The following is a 20,622-nucleotide window of genomic DNA, read 5'->3' as shown; positions in this document are numbered from 1 at the left end:
AAATTCACTTCTGAACCCCATAAACATGCTCTAGACTCAAACACAGGAGGTAAGGAGCTTCACAGCTATGTGCCATATAAAGGGCCTCCTTTTGTTTGTTTTGCATTTGAGAGCTTTAGTATTCCCTTGTTTGCATATTGGAAGAACTGAATCACTGTTAGTAATGCAACAGTGCAACTCCATAGAGACGTATTTCCATCAGAACAGGAGACTGCTGAACTGCCATTATGGTGGAGCTTGCACAACCGAATACGTACTTCTCTGCTAGGGTTTGCTGCTCATTGATTCCCACATTGAAAAGAACAGGCTGAACCCTCAGTAACATGCCACTTTGAATCTCTCGCGGCAACAAATCAAACAAGGCGCTTGGCAAAGGGATCCTCACATTAAATCCATCACTGCAAATAAATAAACAGCTATTAGACATAAAGATCAAAAAGCTACATTCCGAGAACATCTTATTTATGTAAAGAGGGTTACCATATAGAACATAATACGACTATTAAAAAGTAGGGATCAGTCAAAACTGAGGACTTTAAGGAACTGTCACAGCTTGCTCCTAATCAGAAAAGCTATTCCAGTTCAAAACCAAACCTGCAGCAACCTGTAATGCTGATTTTACATCCTCATGGAATTTCAACCAAATCTGCCAACCGCCTGACAAAAGCTGGGTTTGTTCTGCTCATTAATACTGCAGCTTTTGTACAACTTGGGAAAAAGCAAAGTTTTGGCATGTGCCCGTCTCATCAAGAGTAAGGTGTATTTCATTTTAAAGTGATAAAGGCTAGTGATGATGCACATACATAAAAGGATGCATTTTTTTGATACAGTAAATAATACTAGTATTTCTGAGCAGAAAGATAGAGGCAATGATAGTAGCAACCCAAGCATAAAGTGAAGGAGGAGCTAACAAAAGCACTGACACAGAAACTTATGATTCAGACCTACAAGCTGTTCCCGCAGCACAACAGGTTACCTTGGGTTAGCTGAGCTGCAGCAAAGAGCCCTGCGTATGTTTTCTCTCATGGCAAATGTGAGATAATGCAGCTTATCTTACCCCATAACATCAGTTCAGACTAAGGTGTGTCATATTACCCTATGCTGGAACTGCTAAGATACAAGCTACTGTGGTTTGTGTGCTTTGTGTTAACCTATCAGTAGCAACACCTTGGTGTTACATCCAAGTCTTTACAGCACAGAACTCTCAAGTACAGCATATATTCTCAAGTATAGCAAAACAGCTCTGAGAAATATATAATAAGGTAATCCAAACTGGTCTGTCCCACATTTACACTGGATGGACACACAAATCCTATGCTATATCTCAAAGCAAAACCCCCTATTTTCACATCTAAATGTAAAGCTTCCAATAGTTTGCACCATTATAAATATGCATGATTTCTTTCTTCTCTTTCTTGAGTAAAATCTAGATAGAAAAATAACATACAGCACTAGCAGACATGAAACCAATGAAGACTGGATTCCTGCTACTAGTGACCTACAGCTGACGGCAAGTTTCAACTAAAGATTTTCTTTGAAAGGAATTTTCTGCCAGCTGGCCATTTCCACCAGTTTCAGCTCTTTCCATAACATACGTAATTGTACTGCAGACCTTCAGCTGCACATGAATCTTAAAAAAGTTCCTCTAAATGTTTTTATCTTTGAGAATTCTAACTCTTTTTCAGATGTGGATGAAGCTGGGCAAAGCTCCAGTGGAGCTTGGTACATCACACTGTAACTGAACAAACTTTATTTCCTCCAGAAAGCAGATTTGAAACTAAAAGATGCTAAAGACTCTGAAATACAGAAACAGAAAAACGTCAGCTTTCATGAGGCCTCTGTCCTTCCACAGCTTCATCCCCATCTGTGAACTGGCTCTCTCTGGGCAAAAACTATCGCAGGGGCCCATCAGCCCCACATCAGAAACCAGTGCAAGACCAGCTCATAAGCAGGCTGCAACATTCAAACTGAAGTGTGACTGTTCTAAATGCTTCTCATCATAATAAAGCTGTAACAGATCACTCCCACTCCATTTTATGTGAGGATGCGAATGTTTGTTACTTCAGACTTCCAAAACAAAAAATGCTGTTAAGCTCAAACTTGAAAATACTTCTTTTTCAGACAAGTGGCCAAAATGAGCAGCAGTCTGCTATATCACAAGCATCCATACGTTAAAGCCAGTTTGGCCCTGATGGTTTGGAAATTGATGCTAAAATGGCTTCTCCTCAGCAGCAGCCAACCAACTGCTTGATACGTGCTCTGTGCCCCACGGTGCTAACGGCAGCCAGTGACACACAGTAAAGCAGTGACCCACTGACCAACAGCAGTGAACTGAGTCAACAAGATCAGCCTCAGAAGTCAGCCTGAAATTCAAAGCCAGCACAAGTGCTTAAGAAAAGATTGAATACTTCTGGCTTATGATTATGGAAGGCTTGGTCAAGATGATATTTATTCACAAAACAATACTGCCATGGTTTGAGCCTTGCTATATATCCTCTCTGTAAAATGAAACATCAGGGAAAATGAGTTAAGTCCGCTTCAAAGTATTTCTTTCAAGTTCTGATGAGAAAAACAGCACAGTACAAAAGCACATAATTAATTTCAAGTGCAGTATCACTGCTTCTCCCATCTGCAGTCCCACTCCACTTCCTGATCCCTCCCCCCCACTTCTTTTTACCGATTTCCAGTGATGACTGGCAGCATGTCAGTAGATGTATTTGATGTGGCCTGAGTTACTTTAAAGGTTACATTCCTCAAGTCCATGATTCCCAAACTCATGTCCTCTAGCATTGCCAGCTCCTCACCTAAATCAAGGAGGAAACAAAGAGAATCATAATCATTCTTTGTTATGTACAACTCCTCGTTATCAATTTGATGATGACTGTACGTCATCACTTTCATAAAGAAGTTCTATGGATGAAGAGGCTCTGGAGCCCAGGCCTTCACCTTGGCTACAGACCGTGTACAATGTCATGACTGACTTTATGAGTTTGGCATGTTTAGAAAACAGTAATTATCTAGCATCGTTCAGACTACCATTCTTCAAGTAGATGATATGCTGATTTTCCAGTTTAGGCGATGCTAGTAAGTATTTCTCAGCACTGTAACAGCCATGATATCCTTTGTGTTGGAAAAGTTACAGAGTATTCCAGATTTGTTCAGTAAAGCATTCCCTTAACTGGCATCCAGATGGCTGTTCAGACATGAGTGAAACACTTCTGAGTGATGTACTTTCCCTTTCTGTATCCTCTCTTCAATCTCACTTTGTACTGCAGGATTACAGTAGGTCAAGACAATTAAAAAAAGCACTTTTGGGGCACAGTTTCTCCCAGCTTACCAGTATTTTAATCCATTTCTTTTCTGAAAAAAAAGATCACTATTAGATGTTTTGGGGTATTTTAAACCTTTGACATTATATTATAAGGCAAGTACACTTTATCTTTTAGAAGCAATTCAATTAAATCTGAAAAAAATCAGAGTTGTACTCTGGACATAATCTGGTTTTGCATTTCAGTTTTCACAATCATTTTGTAGGCGAGATGCAAATTGTCCCAAACACTCAGATTCTGCTGTAATCAATTTAATGCAGAATTTGCTGACTCAATAGCTAATACCACCCACTTGCCCTGTGCCTTTACCATAAGTGCTCAGCAGGCTCTCAAACTGTGCAAGCAACCCAATAGTGTAGAGTTGTCTTAGAAATCCATCATCATGCAGGCAGTTCCTCAGCTTGATAATGAAACCACAAATGAGAGCTGTCAGCTGTGGGAGAGAAAACAGACAAGAGTGAAATGATTCAAGACAAAAAAGACTCTTCAGCCCCAAGCAGAAACAATATAAGAGGTGCCATAAAATCTCAGACAGATATGCTTTTCCCTTAAACATCACTCTTCTTTTCCTTGCAGCTGAAGAGAGACAACCAACCAACAAAAACCCAAAACATTAATAAAATCAGGTTTAGGGCACATTGCCTTCATCTCATAAGATCTCCCAAAATGGGACTGCTGTTGACCTCACATCTATTTGTTTTCTGGATACAATCGCTTGTATTAGGGTCTTCAAGTTACAAATTACAAGAGTTTCCTTGGAGAATTATTTTAGTTAAAGATGTAAAAGCAACACTGCTAGTCCCAGGCCATTAATTTTGCTAGTATGAATAAACGTGTTGGTTTTTTTAAAGAAATCAGACACTTGAAGAAAGCTTAAAAATGCAGTATCTGTTTGCATTATGTAAAGATTCAGGCTCCAGTGTTTCAAAATACTCAGGACAAGATCCTGAAGACCTAGTTCTAAGATCTAAGATCAATGCTAGTCTTAACTCACTCTGTCAATAAAGGAATTTCCCAGGTGATTGCCATATGCTATGTACATGGGTGTATGACATTGTTACAGAATTAAACAGAAGGGAATAAAGTTCTGTTTATGATGCGTAAGCATATTCAAACATATTCAACATATTCAAAGCATTGAGTTTAAAAACTATCTGCAATATGAAGTGGGTTTTGTATAGGAAAAAAAATCCTGAATTTATCTCTATGAGATACTACATTTTGGGACAACAGCTCTACCAAACATTGTCCAAGAGATAAGCTGTTTGGAATAAATGAACGAGATACTGGTTTCACAGGGAAGCAGACACACTAGAGAAGAAATGTGGAAGGTTTTTTAATGCAGACAACTTGCTAGTCAGTGGCTGACACAAGAGGCCTCAGGCAGGCCCAGAAAGAGAACTTCTAGAAGAAAAAAAAAGCACGCATTTCTCTCCCTGCATCTGGATGTCTCTCCTTAGGTATCACAGGTCTTGTTGGTTTTCTTGATGCAGAAAGCAAAAGGTAACTGAAGGAGTACACTTTCTGCTCATGGGCTTTCCCCTCCTCCCTCCCCCCCCCCCCCTTCACATCTTACTTTTTGTTTTAGTTTGGTGGCATTAGAAGGCAAAAGGTTGTTTCCGTAGACAGCAGTATATTTTCACTAGTTCTGGAATAATTTTTTAAAAATACTGAATGTATAGCCAAGGGGACACTGAAGTTATATATTGTCAAATGCATGTACGTTACCAGTAAGGACAGGACAGCACAGCCTATGAAAGGAGATCACAGTGTAGAGTGTACAAGAGTAGAACAGATCTGAAAAATTCTGAAAACAGTAATCTTTCATGTTTCACGTAAACCCAACCACGTGTTGAAGTGCAATCAAATCATGCATATTTGCTTGCTTACAGTTTGGCAGAAGACAACATCCCTGCGATACTGAAGGCTCAGGCAGAGCCCTATTGTTGGGGCGCTGTCCTGCATTAACAAAAAGACCATGGCTTTCTTTGCCTTGTCACTCATCATGGCTACACAGTCTGTGAGTGTCGTCAGCAAGGGATAAAGAGCTTCACTCCATTCGCCTGGTTAAAAGAAAGAAATAGCAGTGCTGTAAGTACTTTATCTGAAACAAACAAACAGGCATTAAGAAGAAACTTTCTGTTGCAAGTCAAAGCTGTTGATAATTTACATTTAGGGCTCGTTTTATTTTGGCTGGCTGGTTAATCCTGCTTGTTATTAATTAAGTAACCTTCAGAGTAGTTGTCCATGAGGAAAATACGGAGAACTTTACTCTGTAAGGCTGTTATGACTTTCCCAGCTGTGTAACAGCTTCCAGATTTGTGCCCAGAGAACAGGCTATACAATAGCTGACTTGGAAAGCATAACAGAAGTATGAGTATCTATATACACAAGTGTATGTGACTGCGTGTGCATGTTCAAACACACCCTTTCACAGTGCATACATGGACAGACAGTATGGAGTCCACCATATAACAGAAATAGAGAACATCTGCTTAGCCATTTCTGTCAATGAGATTCCTCCCAAATATCTTGCCTTTGAATCTTTTGTGGACTCACTGGTATATAATTCAACCACCTTGCCATCTTATTGATCCTTGTACCTCAGTGAGGTAAGACAATGCCTATCTCACATTTGAAGCATAGAAATAATAAGGCAGAGAGGTGAAAAATTAATGTAGGTACTCTTTAAGTGTCCTCTGTTTGCTGAGTGACTTTGAAGGCTTAGAGCTAGCTAGCAAGAAACACAAAGTATAGTGATTTAGACAGGAGTTAGCCAGATCCTTGGAAGTAGTTTGGAGCTTGACTTCCACTGAAATACACGAGATATGTCCCAGAGGGACTCTGTTCAAGGTCCTATACAGGAAGCGCAGAAATGAAACTGGGTTGCCCAAGTTCTACTTTAGTACCTCAAACATCATGCCATTCCTTCTCCCTAGAAGATTGCTCTGCTTTAAAATGCTCCACAAGCTCAGCTTCTTTTCCTTCCTTCCTTTATCTTTCATCTTAATCAACCACCAATTTAAAAAAACCCATTTCCATAACTGTACGAAAAATTTTTCAGATGCAGAGAGAACAGATTTTGGTATAGCAATATAAAATGAAAATACAGTAGTGCCTTGGTTTTGCCCTCCTTAATACAAGGTTGAAACAGAAGAACACTTCACTTCTTAAAGGGAAGGACAATGTGTTTTATTTTTAAAAAGCACTGGAGCTCACAAACAGAACACACACAACCCCCAGCCTAGTTGGCTATAGGAACAAGGCAACGTACAGATCAGAACCTGCATGAATGGGGCACTTCAAGCCCCTGAAAGGAAGTTGTTTGGGATCTTGACTCAAAGGCAGGGCTACGAACTAGTGGTAATAAATGTTTCTTTGATAACGGGCCAAAGAAGGGAACTTTGGAAGTCTGCTGACAGAAAGATAACTGACAAGATTAACAGAACTATCCTTTTTGCTTTTGTTCTATGTGGTAGATAGATAACCTAATAAACTACATAAAGGGGAAGTTCTTTGGCTCTGTTCCATTGGCATAAAAAAGAAAGCAGGAAACATCAAAAGAACAGCCAAGGTATTACAGCATGGCTTTTATATTCTATTAAGTATTTTCTCTCAAAATAAATCAGATGCCATAACATGGTCCTGTGAAAAGCTTAAAAGGCTTAAAACGCAAAACACAGATGATACTAACAGTATCTCTCTTACCCCATTTAAGAGCTTTTCCATAAACAAATGAGAATGAAAAAAAGAACTGAAAAGATCTGCCAGCACATCATCATCATCTCATTGCCTGGATATAAATACTTATATATAGTTATTAAATCAGTGGAGATATAGAACTTTAGTGTATCTGGCAGCACTTCATTTGAAAGATATGTTTAGCTGGGGTAATCACAAAGTAGACTGGTGGTATACCAGCTTGCCTGAAGATAAAGCAATTGTTAGATGCTTTTTTCCTCCCAACATTCACAAGTAATGCAGTGGCTCATCCAGGGTAATGAGCAAAAATCTGCTGTGCTGTGTCTTCTCTTGGTTTAAAATTTTGGCCATGAAAAAACAAACCCTTGTCAGCCTGCAAAATTATAAATGCTTTTTGCTACCTACTTCACAGAGGTGTCACCTACATTCTTTTCATTTTTTAGTCAATGGTAGTTGCTATTAACCGTAAACAGGAATAAAAGGAATTGCACTCCCAGGCTCAAATCGGTTTGATTACCCTAACATTACACTGGCAGCATTTAAATAAATGTGAAAGGTCTCTAAATGTTCAATTTTCACCTGGATTTTCCTGTTCTTCTGTCTTCCCCTCACTAATTTTCCTAACAGAACTTTGTTACTGAAAGTATATTTTCTATCAAATGGCACCTTCAAACACCATGAGGCACCAATTTTAATATGAAAACTACTTTGAGCTCTGCTGTTATGTTCTATGAGATGATCAGAACATTTTAAACTTATTTTAGACTCCACTGGGCACATCCACAGGTAGGATGATTTGGTTTGGGGCCTGAAACAATGGAGATGCAACAAGTTGTTACAGATTTACAACAGCCAGAGACCTAGTCCAAGCTAGCTGTTGGTATGTCTGGGACAGAAATCCTGCTTTTTAATCAGAGGCTTCTAGTTCATGTTAAAAGTTATTCCATTTGAAAACCGGCATTGTTCAAATCAGCAGGATGCCAGTCATTTGTTCAGGTGCTTTATATTGTACATCAAGAGGCAAATCCTGCAGTCTCCACTCGGACAGCTGCAACTGAAATCTGGGTCATAAATAAGGGGCAGACTTGGCCCTGTAAGTCTCTGATATTCTTCTTATGACTGCTGCTGACCAAAGTCATACTTTAATGCAGGGGTCCTCAAACTATGGCCTGCGGGCCGGCCCCTGGTATTCACAGAACACCCCCCGCCGGGGGTTGGGGGGGAAACCAAGCAGCCGCAGATGCCTGCCTGCCGCTGCATCTGCGCGCCGGCCCCCGTTTAAAAAGTTTGAGGACCCCTGCTTTAATGTACACTTTGAAATGTGGCATTTTGAAAGGTGGAGGCAGGGAAGAGGGTCAGAGGGAGGAAGGGAGGGAAGGAGGGTTGGATGGAGAGGTGGAGGAAGGGAGGGATGCTGGGAAGGCCTATGAGTTCACGGAGTGGACCTTCTCTGACTACGCACTATTACTGTTTTATAAAAGAAATAATGCCTTTTTAAGAGAACCTAATACATAAAGCCTGTATAAATCAAGGATGTAGTGTCAGGTGGTAAAGGTTTTTGCTTTCCCCTAAGAGTCTCTCTTCTCCACAGCAATAAAAATATTATTATTATAACCGTCCTCCAGACCTTGAAAATATATTTTTAGTTTTTTTGTGTTAAAAAAAAAACACAGCCTAGCATCCATAAATCAAAGTACTGGGTACCTGCAGTTGCCCTTGGTTTAATTTAGGGTTGCAAAGACTCAAGATCTCTGAAAAAGATATTTATTTATTAAAGTGGTAGCTGCTTTTCACCATTTATCACGTACCCTGATCCAGTAAAAGCACACAGTCATGTCACATTTGGTTTCAGAGGGAAGCAAGCACTGAGTGCTTCACTACACTGCACCTTCAGCCACTTAAGTTTAAGATGCAGTCTGGAGTATATCTGGCTACCCAGCTGGGGTGACTTGATTGCTTTTAATTACTCCCATCGTATAAATAAATAAATAAATAACATTCATTTATGCACCATTCATATTTTGCAAAAACTGAAGTGATGTTCCAAGAATTAAAAACCTGTGGAGTCTTTCACTGATTAATAACATTTCCTCAGTGATAAAAGGAAACAGGGCGGACAGCTGAGAAGAATGTTAATATACTTTGTGAAGAGGAAAATCATACCTGCACTGGGGCTATATTTCCGATTGGTTTCACTAAACCCAGGAGCCCATGCTGTAACAGTTCAAAGACTGAACCTTCATTGAACTCAGGTTAAACTGTTCTCAGATGGGAGAAATTATAGCCATCTAGCTGGGAGAGAGTGCTATTACACAGGCATATTATTCAGACCTCGTAAATGCAACAGAAGTGTGCTGAAGGTCAAGGACAGAGGAAAGAAGACAAACAGTGGGATGAATCCCCTTAGATTCTGTATTCTGAAACATCAGACTTGCAGTGCCCAACACTGCTTGGTGTGTTGGTGTGTAGCCACAACAGAGATTTTCCATCATCCTTGTTGATTGCTCCATGTTCTGCTTATGACCCCATTCAGAAAGGCCAGCTCAACAGCACATATGAAATGGCATGTCTGAAATGTCCAAAATGTCAGGCTCCCATAGACTTCAATGACATTTGGAACAGGCCTTAAATCATTGTCACCTATGACAGTCTGCTAAAACACATCAACTGGAGAAACCAAAGAGACCATGAACAAGTGCTCTCCCATACCTGGGTATGAGGAGTTACCGGATACCTCCTCGCACTATTATTTAGGAAATAATAACTTCTCGATATGCTTAGGTAACTCACGTGATATTGCAGAGCACGACCATTTCAAAATGGTCAATCTTTACAGCGAGGCACTTGTTCAATTGTCAATTACAAACAAACCCCTGCAATTTTCAGAAGAAGCAGAAGCCATGAATGCACATACCTGGGGCAGATTCTTCCGGAGCAGGGCTGCAATCTGCACAGAAATGGAGGGGCAACATGCATGATTAGGGAGCAGCAACACAGTCTAAATATAAGCAACTCAAATGCTCAATGCCAGGGTTCTCAAACACCTCCACTGAGTGAAGAGGAGCTCAGCAGAGATACTCCTTTGCCTGCAGGCACCGAGGGCAGGGGCTGTCTCCTCCATTCCACTCTTTCTGATCAGAGGAACACCTGGATGAGGACTTGGAGGAAACCAGTACCTGCTAGCTCCAGGGCTCTCTGTGGATTACTAGCAAGTGCGCTGTCAATTCCCAGTGATCCACAGGGCACAATTTGAGAACCACTGGTTTAGTGCAATTATAGAATAAGCTGGCAGTAAAGGCTGCTAAACAGAACAGCAAAAGACTAGCAGTAAGTTCAATGCACTTAACAGAAAATTACATTAAGGCACCCACAACACTAAGAGTAATAAAGAAAGAGTACTCTGCTATCTTAGACAAATTTCTGTTATAAAATTTCTGAGATAGTTAACACAAGCATTAGATTGCATATTAAGGGCTGAAACCTCACCAGTGAAGCCTGTGAGTGTCCCACACTAACTTCAGTGGGAGGAACAAGCTGTCAGATGAAAATACACTACAGTGCAATGCAAACAGTAAAAAAAAATATATAAACTCTGTTAGAGCATGTCTTGCATTAATGAAAACTAGTTCATTAAGCTAACAGGATTTAAACTTCTGTTGTTTATATCCAGATTCACTAGTCAATGCATTATGAATTTGAAAATAACAACAAGAAATATAAAATTCAATTGTATGCATTAAAAAAATCAGCTAAGCTAGACAATCCGAGATAAAAAAAACTCTCTGTGAATTAAAACTCATCACATTCATTAAAGAAGCTATATGCCCCCATGTAATTTTAGTAATGAATACCTAAGCCTGTAACAAAAATAAATTTTAAAATAATTTCTTAAATCTCCCTTCTACTGTTTCAGGCAGTATCTTCTTTCACAAACATTCACTTCTAAAGAGATCCTCTAAAGTCCTTCAATAATATTCTACTGTCTCTCTTTTGCCAATTCTGGAAACAATTACTTTCAAAACAATTTCTAGCTGCTCTCTGCTCAGTGTCATTTACTCAAAACTCAGGATTACTAACAGAAAAAGTGTTAGTTCTTTGAATACATGACAAGGAAAAGCTTTAAAATGCTGTGATTCTGAACTTAGAGAAAGGATCTTCTGTGTCAATTATTCCCATGATCACTTGTGAAAAATGACAGTGAAAGGGAATTCATAGAATCATAACATAGTATGGGATGGAAGGCACCTTTAGAAGTCATCTACTCCAACCCCCCTGCAATGAGCAGGGACATCTTCAACTAGACCAGGTTGCTCAGAGCCCCATCCAGCCTGACCTTGAATGTTTCCAGGGATGGGGCATCTACCACCTGCCTGGGCAACCTGCTCCAGTGTTTCACCACACTCATTGTAAAAACTTTCCTCCTTACATCTAGTCAAAACCTACCCTCTTTCTGTTTAAAACCATTTAACAGGCCAAGGTCTGTGTGGAGTCGAAGAAAGTAACTCAATGGGAAAATTCCCACTGAATTCAGTAAGACCAGTTTTTTTCACAGTATTGAACCTGTCCCTCCGTCAAAAACATGGGCCATTACTTAGGAGCTACATCTGATGCTAATGTGATCAAAGTATTCAGCTTGCCCTGGCTTATAAGAAATTTCCCACGTGTAATTAAAATTGCTCATTACAACCTATAAACAGTGTTTGCACCAGATACCTGAGAAACAGGACTTCCTCTCCAGGATTTTTTAAGTTAAATTCACCCAACATTGGTTGACAGTCAGACTTCAGGTCTAGTCATTGCACTTAAGCAGCACTGGGAAATGAGGATGGGGCCAGGCTCTTTTCAGTGGTACCCAGCAAAAGGACAAGCAGCACTGGGCACAAACTGCAACACAGCAGGCTCCATCTGAATATGAGGAAAAGTATCTTGTATTTGAGGGTGAGAGCACTGGAGCAGGCTGCCCAGAGAGGTTGTGCAGTCTCCTTCTCTGGGGATACTCAAAACCCACCTGGATGCAACTCTGTGCAACCTGCTCCAGGTGAACCTACTTTAGCAGCCGTTTGAACTAGATGATCTTCAGAGGTCCCTTCCAACCCTGACCATTCTGTGATTCTGATTCTATGACTATTCCAAGATGCTTTCAGCATCAAAATGTCTTGGGAAAAGCTTCTGATATCACCCACCACAGATTTTTTCTGTTCTTTTTAATATTAAAAATCCACAATTTTACTCATTTTAATCATGTAGGTGCATTGAAGTTTACTGGTAAAATTTTCATGTAAACACATATAAAACTTTATCTAAACTATCTAGCAAATAAAAACATTAAAAGGTATCAAACTGGTAGAAGAAATGTAGTCAAAGATTAAGAGAGAACACATTCTCAAACAAGGACCAACTCTCTTATTCCTTTATAATACACAAAATGTCGGTCTAACTTACAAAAACGTGGCCATTTAAGATACTAAGCAAACCATAAGGAACATGTACAAAGCTACACAAAAATGTATTAACATTTAACTTTTTTCTTGCTTCCTTTTGCTAAGGTACTGCCTTCCACTGCAACATTAACAATGAGATGGACGTGAAGTCACAGACACACATAAAGGACAAAGGGCCACCAAATGATAAGACAGAACAGGAAGAAGGAAATGAAAACACAGATCAGTCTTTCTAGAATTTAGCTTAGCTACCTGCTCTATTAAGTGGCCAAATAATAGTGACCACATGTAAAGAATGTGAGAATAAGTCAAATAAGTATATATGTAAATGAAGTAATTCTGAAATTTAATGCACAACTGCAAAACTGTCAACCTAAACTGATAAGGATAACTTTCATTCACATGCTCATGGCGTTATGTTGGATTCGATTCAGCATCTACATTACCTCAGATTTTGATAGGATTATTCTGCTCAGAGGTTGCACTGCCAGTTCCTACCTTCCCACCACAAGAAGGCTAGCGGTGTGCCTCAGCACCACAGCTTTTGACAATTTGGTTTAAAACTTGCTTTAAACTCCAGTAGGTTCATCCAAGTTCAGGTCAATCTAATGGGACTGCCTGTCTGCTCTCCTATGCTTTGGCAGCCCAGCTGGGACCATTAGTGTTGCAGTAGTGCCTGTACTTCTCTCATGTTTTATTTCTCTTTTATACAGGCTCACTGTAATAAGCTTTGATTGCTGCAAAGAAGCTGAAGCCAACAGAAAAGCTACCAGAGGTGGTGTCTGACATATGCTAACCCAAACACCTGTTTTACCAGCTTAAAACACCCAGCGTCAAAACTAAATGCCACTGTTATCAATGGATTTGGCAATGATTTCAGTGGGATCAGGATTTCAAAATAAGTAATGAGCTTAGCAGCTCCCAGCATGCCACCAGCCCTTTCTGCCTGACAATCAGTGTTTAACACCACCACTGAACTAAAAACACATGGAAGGATGTAACGGAGGCTTAGGAATGATGCCAGCACACAGGAAGGGAGCAGCAATGAGAAGCAGTGTCTGGCATACGCACTTGTCTTTCTGAGAGAATGGCATGCACAGGATGGTGTGGATGAAGGTGGTGGTGAGGATGATGAAGATGGTGGTGAGGATGGTGAGGTCTCATTTAAATCTTCTGGATTTATCCAGTAGGCACGAGTGTCCCGATTACCTTTCTTACTAGTACAGCTGATGTCACACTGGAAAACATCTTCACAGCTGTCACTTTGCAAACGCTCCTTCTGGAGAAGTTTGTCCACTCTCTGTATAATACACTCCAGACTTTTGTCAACATTCAACCAAACTTTCTCCTTAAAAGAAAACATTTATTTCTCAATTTAAAAAGCGACACTGGGTAACAAATCCCTTGGCAATATGCTTCCTCCTGTGTTTCTAGTCACAATTCCTCTGTAAAGTTTCCTTTAGGCTATGTGGTTCTATTGGTGCACACACAAATTCTGGATATATAAACAATGTATCCCAGCATATCAACAATATGTAGCAGCACGACTTGCATGGTAAATTGCAAAACTATATTCCAAGCAAATTTGCTGAACAATTTTAAGTGCCCCTTCCTGCAATACTATTCCAATTTCCAGTTGGCACTATTGTTTTTTCTTGAAACTCATGTTAGACATAATAATTGCATACAATCACATGTATTTTTTCCTATATAACTCAGTGAATTACAGATAAAATCACTGCATTGTGTTACTATCTAAATAACTGAATTGGCTTTATTCAGATCTCATTACTGTGAGTCTTGACTGTAAGTCAAAGTACGCCAAAACAATCAAAATTAGCAAGGACTCACTTCCAAGATGAATCGGATCTCATTGCAAAATTGGTATTTCACAATATTAATAATTATTTTAATTAATGTCAACTAATTTTGAGATTTAATTAACTTCTGTTTATATTACACAATGACAGAATTTACACAGACCAGTTCTCATTTCAGCTGGCAGTGTGGTAAGGAAAATCATTTAAATACTTTGTGTAAACAGTTTTAAAATGCTGTTCATAAACAAAACAGAGATGGACTGCAAGTTCTAAAGATTTAGATGAGAATAAAAACCAGAAAGGCTGAATTGTATAGCTAACACACACAAAATATGCTTTATTTTGAGAAGTCTAAAAGCTCTTTGCAGTGCGGTCAGTTTTTTTACTTTAAAAGCCATTTACTTTCCCTTCGAACCAACTTCAGAAAAGTCATGCACCTACTGTCATGATTTCCGCTGTTTAGGAGACCCCAAAATATTTATTGAGGCCTGTTTGTATCCCTGTGCCAAGGAGCAACCGAGCATAGAACAGAGGAAACATCTTTGGTAGTTGACCAATAACTCCAAAATACTCATCCTATGCATATCCTGAGCTTATAAACAGAACTGATAAACAAAAGAACGCAGCAAACAAAAACTACAAAGAAGAAAATATTCATCACTCCATTATGCAAACATACCCATTCCTCTTCATGCCAATCCACCTGCAGAGAAGATCGGCTATTTCTTCCTGTCCATCTGGCCACAAGTGTATCTTGATCATTCCTCAGCATCACTTGCTCCCCTTCTCCAGAGGTTGGAGATGCTTTTGAAGCTATGTAGTCTGGCCTTGCAGCATTCAGTCCATGTATTGAATTTGCCAACAGCTTGCAGTCACAGACTGTGACAAGTTGCCGGGTCTAAAAAGCAATAACCCCCCCATGTTTTAACAGCTTTTTATTATTCTGTGCACAATTTATACTATATTCTTTTGCAGAAAGAAAAAAGAAGTAGTCGTATTCTGTAAAAGAAACTAACCATTGCTTAGGAGTCTCTAAGGTGCCTTTTAAAATAATGTTATGAATGGCCTTACAAAGCAACACAGGATACCAAAGCACAAATGGTTCATTTCGGAAGTCTGTACTACTATGTTAGCCTTGCAATTGTTGAAATTTTCACTAATAATTCTGCATTTTACCTTTATTTGCACTTCACTCTCCCACTGAACAAAAGCTTAGAACAATGTGAAGATATTTTTATACTTCACACAACAGCTGCCACACCAGAAACCATGCTTAACGTCCACCATCCTCTGAAATCATAACAAGACTTAAGAGGAGGGCTGAAGATACAACACACTAATCAAAGCAACTTGTTCCCTGTCTTATTTAGTGATGTTGTACTAAATGATTTCTGTAAGTTATGTGAATATGAAAAGTATCTGGCCTGTGTGTCTATTAAAAAGAAGAAAATAACAAACAAGCCCTTACTATGTTATATATATGCATCATCCAGCTGTAGAAAATCCCACAGATCAGTTATATATACTCTACTCATTTACAATGAATATTAAAATAAACAAGACATTTATATGGGGTCACATTATTTTTTGCACTCTACAAAGTTGTATGCCTATCTTCACTGGGACAATGTATGGCAAGCTGGTTGGCCATTACTGCCATTTACAACCTTCAGATCTGCTTCAGGGACAGAAAAGGTCAGTAAAACTGTATTTGTTTCTTTGTCCCTGTAAATAAGACTGCGTTCAGCTGTGGGTGCAGTCTCATTCCTGTTATCACCCATAGAGAAATAACTGATTCATATCACTATAATTCAAGCAAAGGCTGTGTCACTATTATTCCTTACTTCACCAGCAGAAAAATACATTACTGTTTCATTAACTTTTGCCTAGTGGCTGCTGCTTGACAGATGACTCAGAAGAACATTAAAAAAACCACAGGTGGTTATGGAGAAAAAGTTGTAAAAGAAAGTGGAGAATGCATATTTCTGGAATATGATGAATGAATAGAGGGAACCAGAGGACATTGCTCTCTACTGCGCTCAAGAGCAGGTGAAGGGAAGAGTGTGAGAAGTAGGAGACAACCTAAATAAAAAGCAGCAAATTTTAAAGGCCAGTCTGATTTTGCTTTTTCTTTAAGACTGTACATGTTACAATACACTACTGAACAAGGTAAAATAAATGTTTCAAAAAAACCTGCTGAAGATGGAGACAGAGAAAAAAATCTCACACTGTACTTCTGTGTGGAAACGTATTACTCTCTTACCTTGTCTGCTAGGATGGCAAGTGTTCTTTCCAGGCCATTAGCTGATCTATCCTTGGCAGCTCTTGAGAGCCTTTCTGCATAGTAACTGACTTGCGTTTTCAGGGTGTTGATTTGTGCAATAATTTCCTTTGCTCTAACAATGTCCTGTGGGATGTATATTATAGACTGGGAACTTGTGGAAGTGCTGAAAAAGAAAGACTGGTTTTAGGGGGCAAACTGATCTAGAGGTACACACGTAACAGTGGCATGCTGGGGAATTAACGGCACACAACAAGATTTTACCTAAGCTAGCAGTCAACACTGAAAGGCCAGTGGGCAATTGCACAGCAGGAACATGATCCTAGAGCCTTCTCTGCCTTTAGCTGAAAGCATTCGATTGCAGATTTGCCCTTATGCCAAAGAGCTGTGGGCAGAGCTTGTATACCAGAGGGACACTTTTGCTGAGGAGAACGTGGGTGATTTTACCATCCAATACAGAACCACTGTTTTCAGAGACAGCCTACCCCACTCTCCCTCTCCTTACAACACAGACACTTCACTGAGGTCAGGTTTACAACCCTGTTTTACCACATAGCTACTAGCTCCACGAAAAGAAAATTTGCACTCCTAATACAGAAATGCCACTCAGATCCATAATGCAAACACTGTGGTATTAACAAAGAATCCTCCTGCTCACACATCCTTTCCTCTATTGTGGGCCTGAGTCAAGTTACACCAGCAAAAACAATCTTATGATATATAAAACCCAAAGTGTATCTCCAAGCTAATCCATGGACTCTGTCCTTGGTGTAGCTTTTGTTAGCACATGCTTACTAGACTGAACTAGGGACAGGATACAACTGTCCCTACTATAAACTCAGCTGTAACAATATAAAGCAATACCAAATTTGGCCTTTTCCAAGCAGTAAGTGAAATAAACTATACCAATGAAACATCTTTATATTGTGATACTGCAGCTCCTTTAAGACTGCTTACTTGGCAGTGGAGTAGAACAGTTTATGTCCTCTAAGCTTAGATGTTTACAGCAGTTGCTTCTCCAGTCCAAGACAGACGCCTGGACTCCCTCTGTAACTGCTGGGGAGAGAACAGCACTTCTGAAGGGGGACTTAATCCTATCTGAGAAGCTGTTCATAAAAGCTGCCTTTTAGCTTAGAAAATTACTTTAAGCTGAAGTTGTGCTCTTAGTTAACTATTTGGAACCAATCCACTACTACCTCGTTTGCCAGGCAATTTGCTGTTTACTTCCTCCCAGTAGTAAAGCTATGCAAAGACCAGGCCTTTACATCAGCTCCAGCTGTGACAAGTGTGATGTCCATTCATAATGTGGCATCAAGCATGAGGTGACACCAATTCTGTATCATCTTATTTTTTTTTCCCAGTCATGAATGGCTTCAGCATAGGAACAGCACAGAAATATCTACTGTTTACACCAATCTCAGCACTGTTCAATGGGAACAGCTACGCTGAGAGACTACACAGAGAGGAGTTTCTTTTCCAGTCAGTTACCTCAGATCACAACATCCAAGGAGTGTGAATTCCTCTGCTACCCCTAGAGCAATGCTGTTAATTTCTGCAGCGTATCTGTGAGGTAAGACAGGAGGGTTGAGTGGGGCATGCTTTAAAATCATTGCCACAAATAACGATTCTTGTCTCTTAACCAATATTAAGGCAAGTCCCAGTGTCTGTCTGAGCTCCCTTACAAGAGAAGATGGGGGACTTGTTTTCAAAGGATATAATGTAGAAGTGATTCTTGAAAGAGTTTCCTTATCTGTGTCCCTCTGGTCACCCACCCATGTGGAGCAGAGAACAACCACCCCCCACTACTGCTACACCATATAGCAAATTAATCTCAGCTTTTAGGACTTTCCCTGTACATGATTTGTGCTCTCTATTGACTGGTGATGTTAGTGACAATTCCTCTGAGCAATTTCTTTCCACGACAGTGTGGTTAACATGCATAAAGACATATTTGGCAGGAAAGGCCATGCAGCATATTGAGATCTGATTTAGAATTATTACATTTTTAATCACAAACATTTGCTGGGATGATCAGGGGGAAAATTTATGGTGTAAAGTTCACATATATTTACTTTCCAACCTGCAATTGCTTTTTCAAATGAACAGCTCTCATTGTACTATATCAGCAAACCATAACACAGCCTTAAACTCTCAGTGAATTAAGGTTCAACCTTTAATATGAGTAATTCAGAGCAGAACTTCCGCACTGCTGAACCATTAAGTAATGTTCCCTTTTCATAGCACTGAACACCACAACATGGAGAAAAATAAACAAAAGTTAACTGAAAAATTTTAAATGAAGACATGGGTTACAAAAATATAAACCATGCCTAATCTATCACCATAAAGATTTAAAAATACATCGTTATCTTAATTATCTTCCATCTCTGGCAGAAAGTTTCTTTCTCCAGACAGTTTTCTCTCAAAATAACAGAGAAAAAGATGTAAAATTCTTGTGTTATGAACTTCAGCTTTCTAACTTATGATCTGAGAGCTCCAGGCAACTAGCTGTTCATTACAAACAAACATTGCAGATGAAATAACATTCATTCACACATCATGTTCTACAAAGCAGCTACAATTACTTAGGGCACAATTAGGGATGCCACGACGCATGACATTAAAAAGCCCTGCACACTTTAAAACACACCAGATCTTTGCCAAAGAAAAGGAGGAAAATAAAACAACCCAAAGAACAGAAACCCTCTCTACAGAGCTATCAGAAACAGAAAACTCACCAACACTCCTCATAACTGCTAAAAAAACAAAAAAACCAAAATAAAATTAGCAGATTGTTAGCAAATACCAAAAGCAGAAAAGAAAACAAAGGATGTTTGGGGAAATAACTGATCTGAGTCATTTTTTCAACAAAGCAGGTACATAATGATTAAACTTGTAAGCAAAAACCCACAGATTGCCAGATGCCCATGTGTTGTTCTGGGGAAAGGTGGATGCACCAAGCACAGTTTTACCAATGAAAGGAGGAAGAACTGAATGATACTCTGTAACACTGAAACTGAGGCGATGGATCTCAGTTCTACTATACTGGTTTTTATGATAACATAGAAACACTTAAAGGAAAGTTATTCTTCCAAATGTTGAACCTGCAGTTTTTATGGACCCAGAAGGAACAGTTCTGTAAAGCTTTGAGGAAAAGTACTGGACAGAGATTAAGCTTTCTCGTCAGCTTAATTATTGGCAGGTGGGGGGAGCTGGGAAAAGATGACACAGGAACTTAAGATATTTCAGGAGTAAGGCCCACTTCAGTAGCTAAGCTGATAGAAGGAGATTATCTCAGAAAGCAACACTGGTATTAAAAGAACAGGAAGGGCAAGCCTAGCATACCAGTGTTTCCAGGTTTACAGTTTCCTCTAGTCCCATTCTTGTGCAGTCTGTAAGTCAGGAATAATTACACTAGGCATACTTTTGTACCAATCTTTTCATCAGTACACATCTGATGTTGATGCTGGTATTCACTTGTCCACTGACAAAATTAATTCTGCAGTTGGCAGAGCATTGCTCCCGCGTCACTCCCTCCTCCCATCAGCTACAAATCCTACAAAACCTTTCTTTGGAAGGGCATTATTGAGGTCTCTCCTTTTCCCTGGCTACAATGACTCCTTGTCCTGCTGCTCTCATTGTCCTTAAATTCTCCATACTGCAGCAGAAGTAACGCAAACCCAGACAACATCATCTCTTCCTTGGAAGCTGGAGTCAGTACCATGCAGGTCTCTCCTTTTAGCATATGTGACCTTCCCAATTTCTGCCCCTTCCTCTAGTACACACGGTTGCACTTCCAGAGAGGTCACTAGACGGTCCTTGACAGGACTGTGGAGGTCAAGCAGCCTGCCTGCACAGCAGAGTGAGGCCGGATTCAGAAGCCTGATCTGTGCATAAACCTGTAGGTAGTGCAGAAGAGCCTCCAGCAACAGTCCCAGAACTAAACCAAATTTGTCAACAAGGAATTTGCCTATCAAGCACAGCTGTTGTGTACTTAAGAGAGTTCAGCAATAGGACCCCAAAGCTATGAGAGAGGTGAAAGTCTCCCA

The 20,622-nt window shown here is 39.8% G+C and overlaps 1 protein-coding gene across 19 annotated transcripts in view; it reads right to left on the bottom strand.

Annotated features, from left to right (window-relative positions):
- Nucleotides 1-20,622, bottom strand: part of INPP4A (inositol polyphosphate-4-phosphatase type I A) — a 131,102-nt gene that overhangs the window by 17,505 nt on the left and 92,975 nt on the right. For 6 of the 19 annotated variants that reach the window (XM_037376050.1, XM_037376048.1, XM_037376051.1 and 3 more), the window contains 9 exons: nt 19,312-19,329; nt 16,556-16,739; nt 14,972-15,190; nt 13,544-13,820; nt 9,946-9,978; nt 5,220-5,392; nt 3,639-3,762; nt 2,678-2,804; nt 258-398 (listed from right to left, as the gene is read on the bottom strand). In XM_037376050.1, the coding sequence (XP_037231947.1) occupies nt 258-398; nt 2,678-2,804; nt 3,639-3,762; nt 5,220-5,392; nt 9,946-9,978; nt 13,544-13,820; nt 14,972-15,190; nt 16,556-16,739; nt 19,312-19,329 (1,296 nt within the window). The remainder of the gene's footprint in view (nt 1-257; nt 399-2,677; nt 2,805-3,638; nt 3,763-5,219; nt 5,393-9,945; nt 9,979-13,543; nt 13,821-14,971; nt 15,191-16,555; nt 16,740-19,311; nt 19,330-20,622) is intronic. The other 13 variants (XM_037376060.1, XM_037376062.1, XM_037376064.1 and 10 more) reach the window with 7 other exon arrangements.

This window comes from Falco rusticolus, chromosome 2, assembly GCF_015220075.1.
Source record: "Falco rusticolus isolate bFalRus1 chromosome 2, bFalRus1.pri, whole genome shotgun sequence".
In the NCBI taxonomy this organism is placed as follows: domain Eukaryota; kingdom Metazoa; phylum Chordata; class Aves; order Falconiformes; family Falconidae; genus Falco; species Falco rusticolus.
This window is presented reverse-complemented; position numbering and strand designations above follow the sequence as displayed.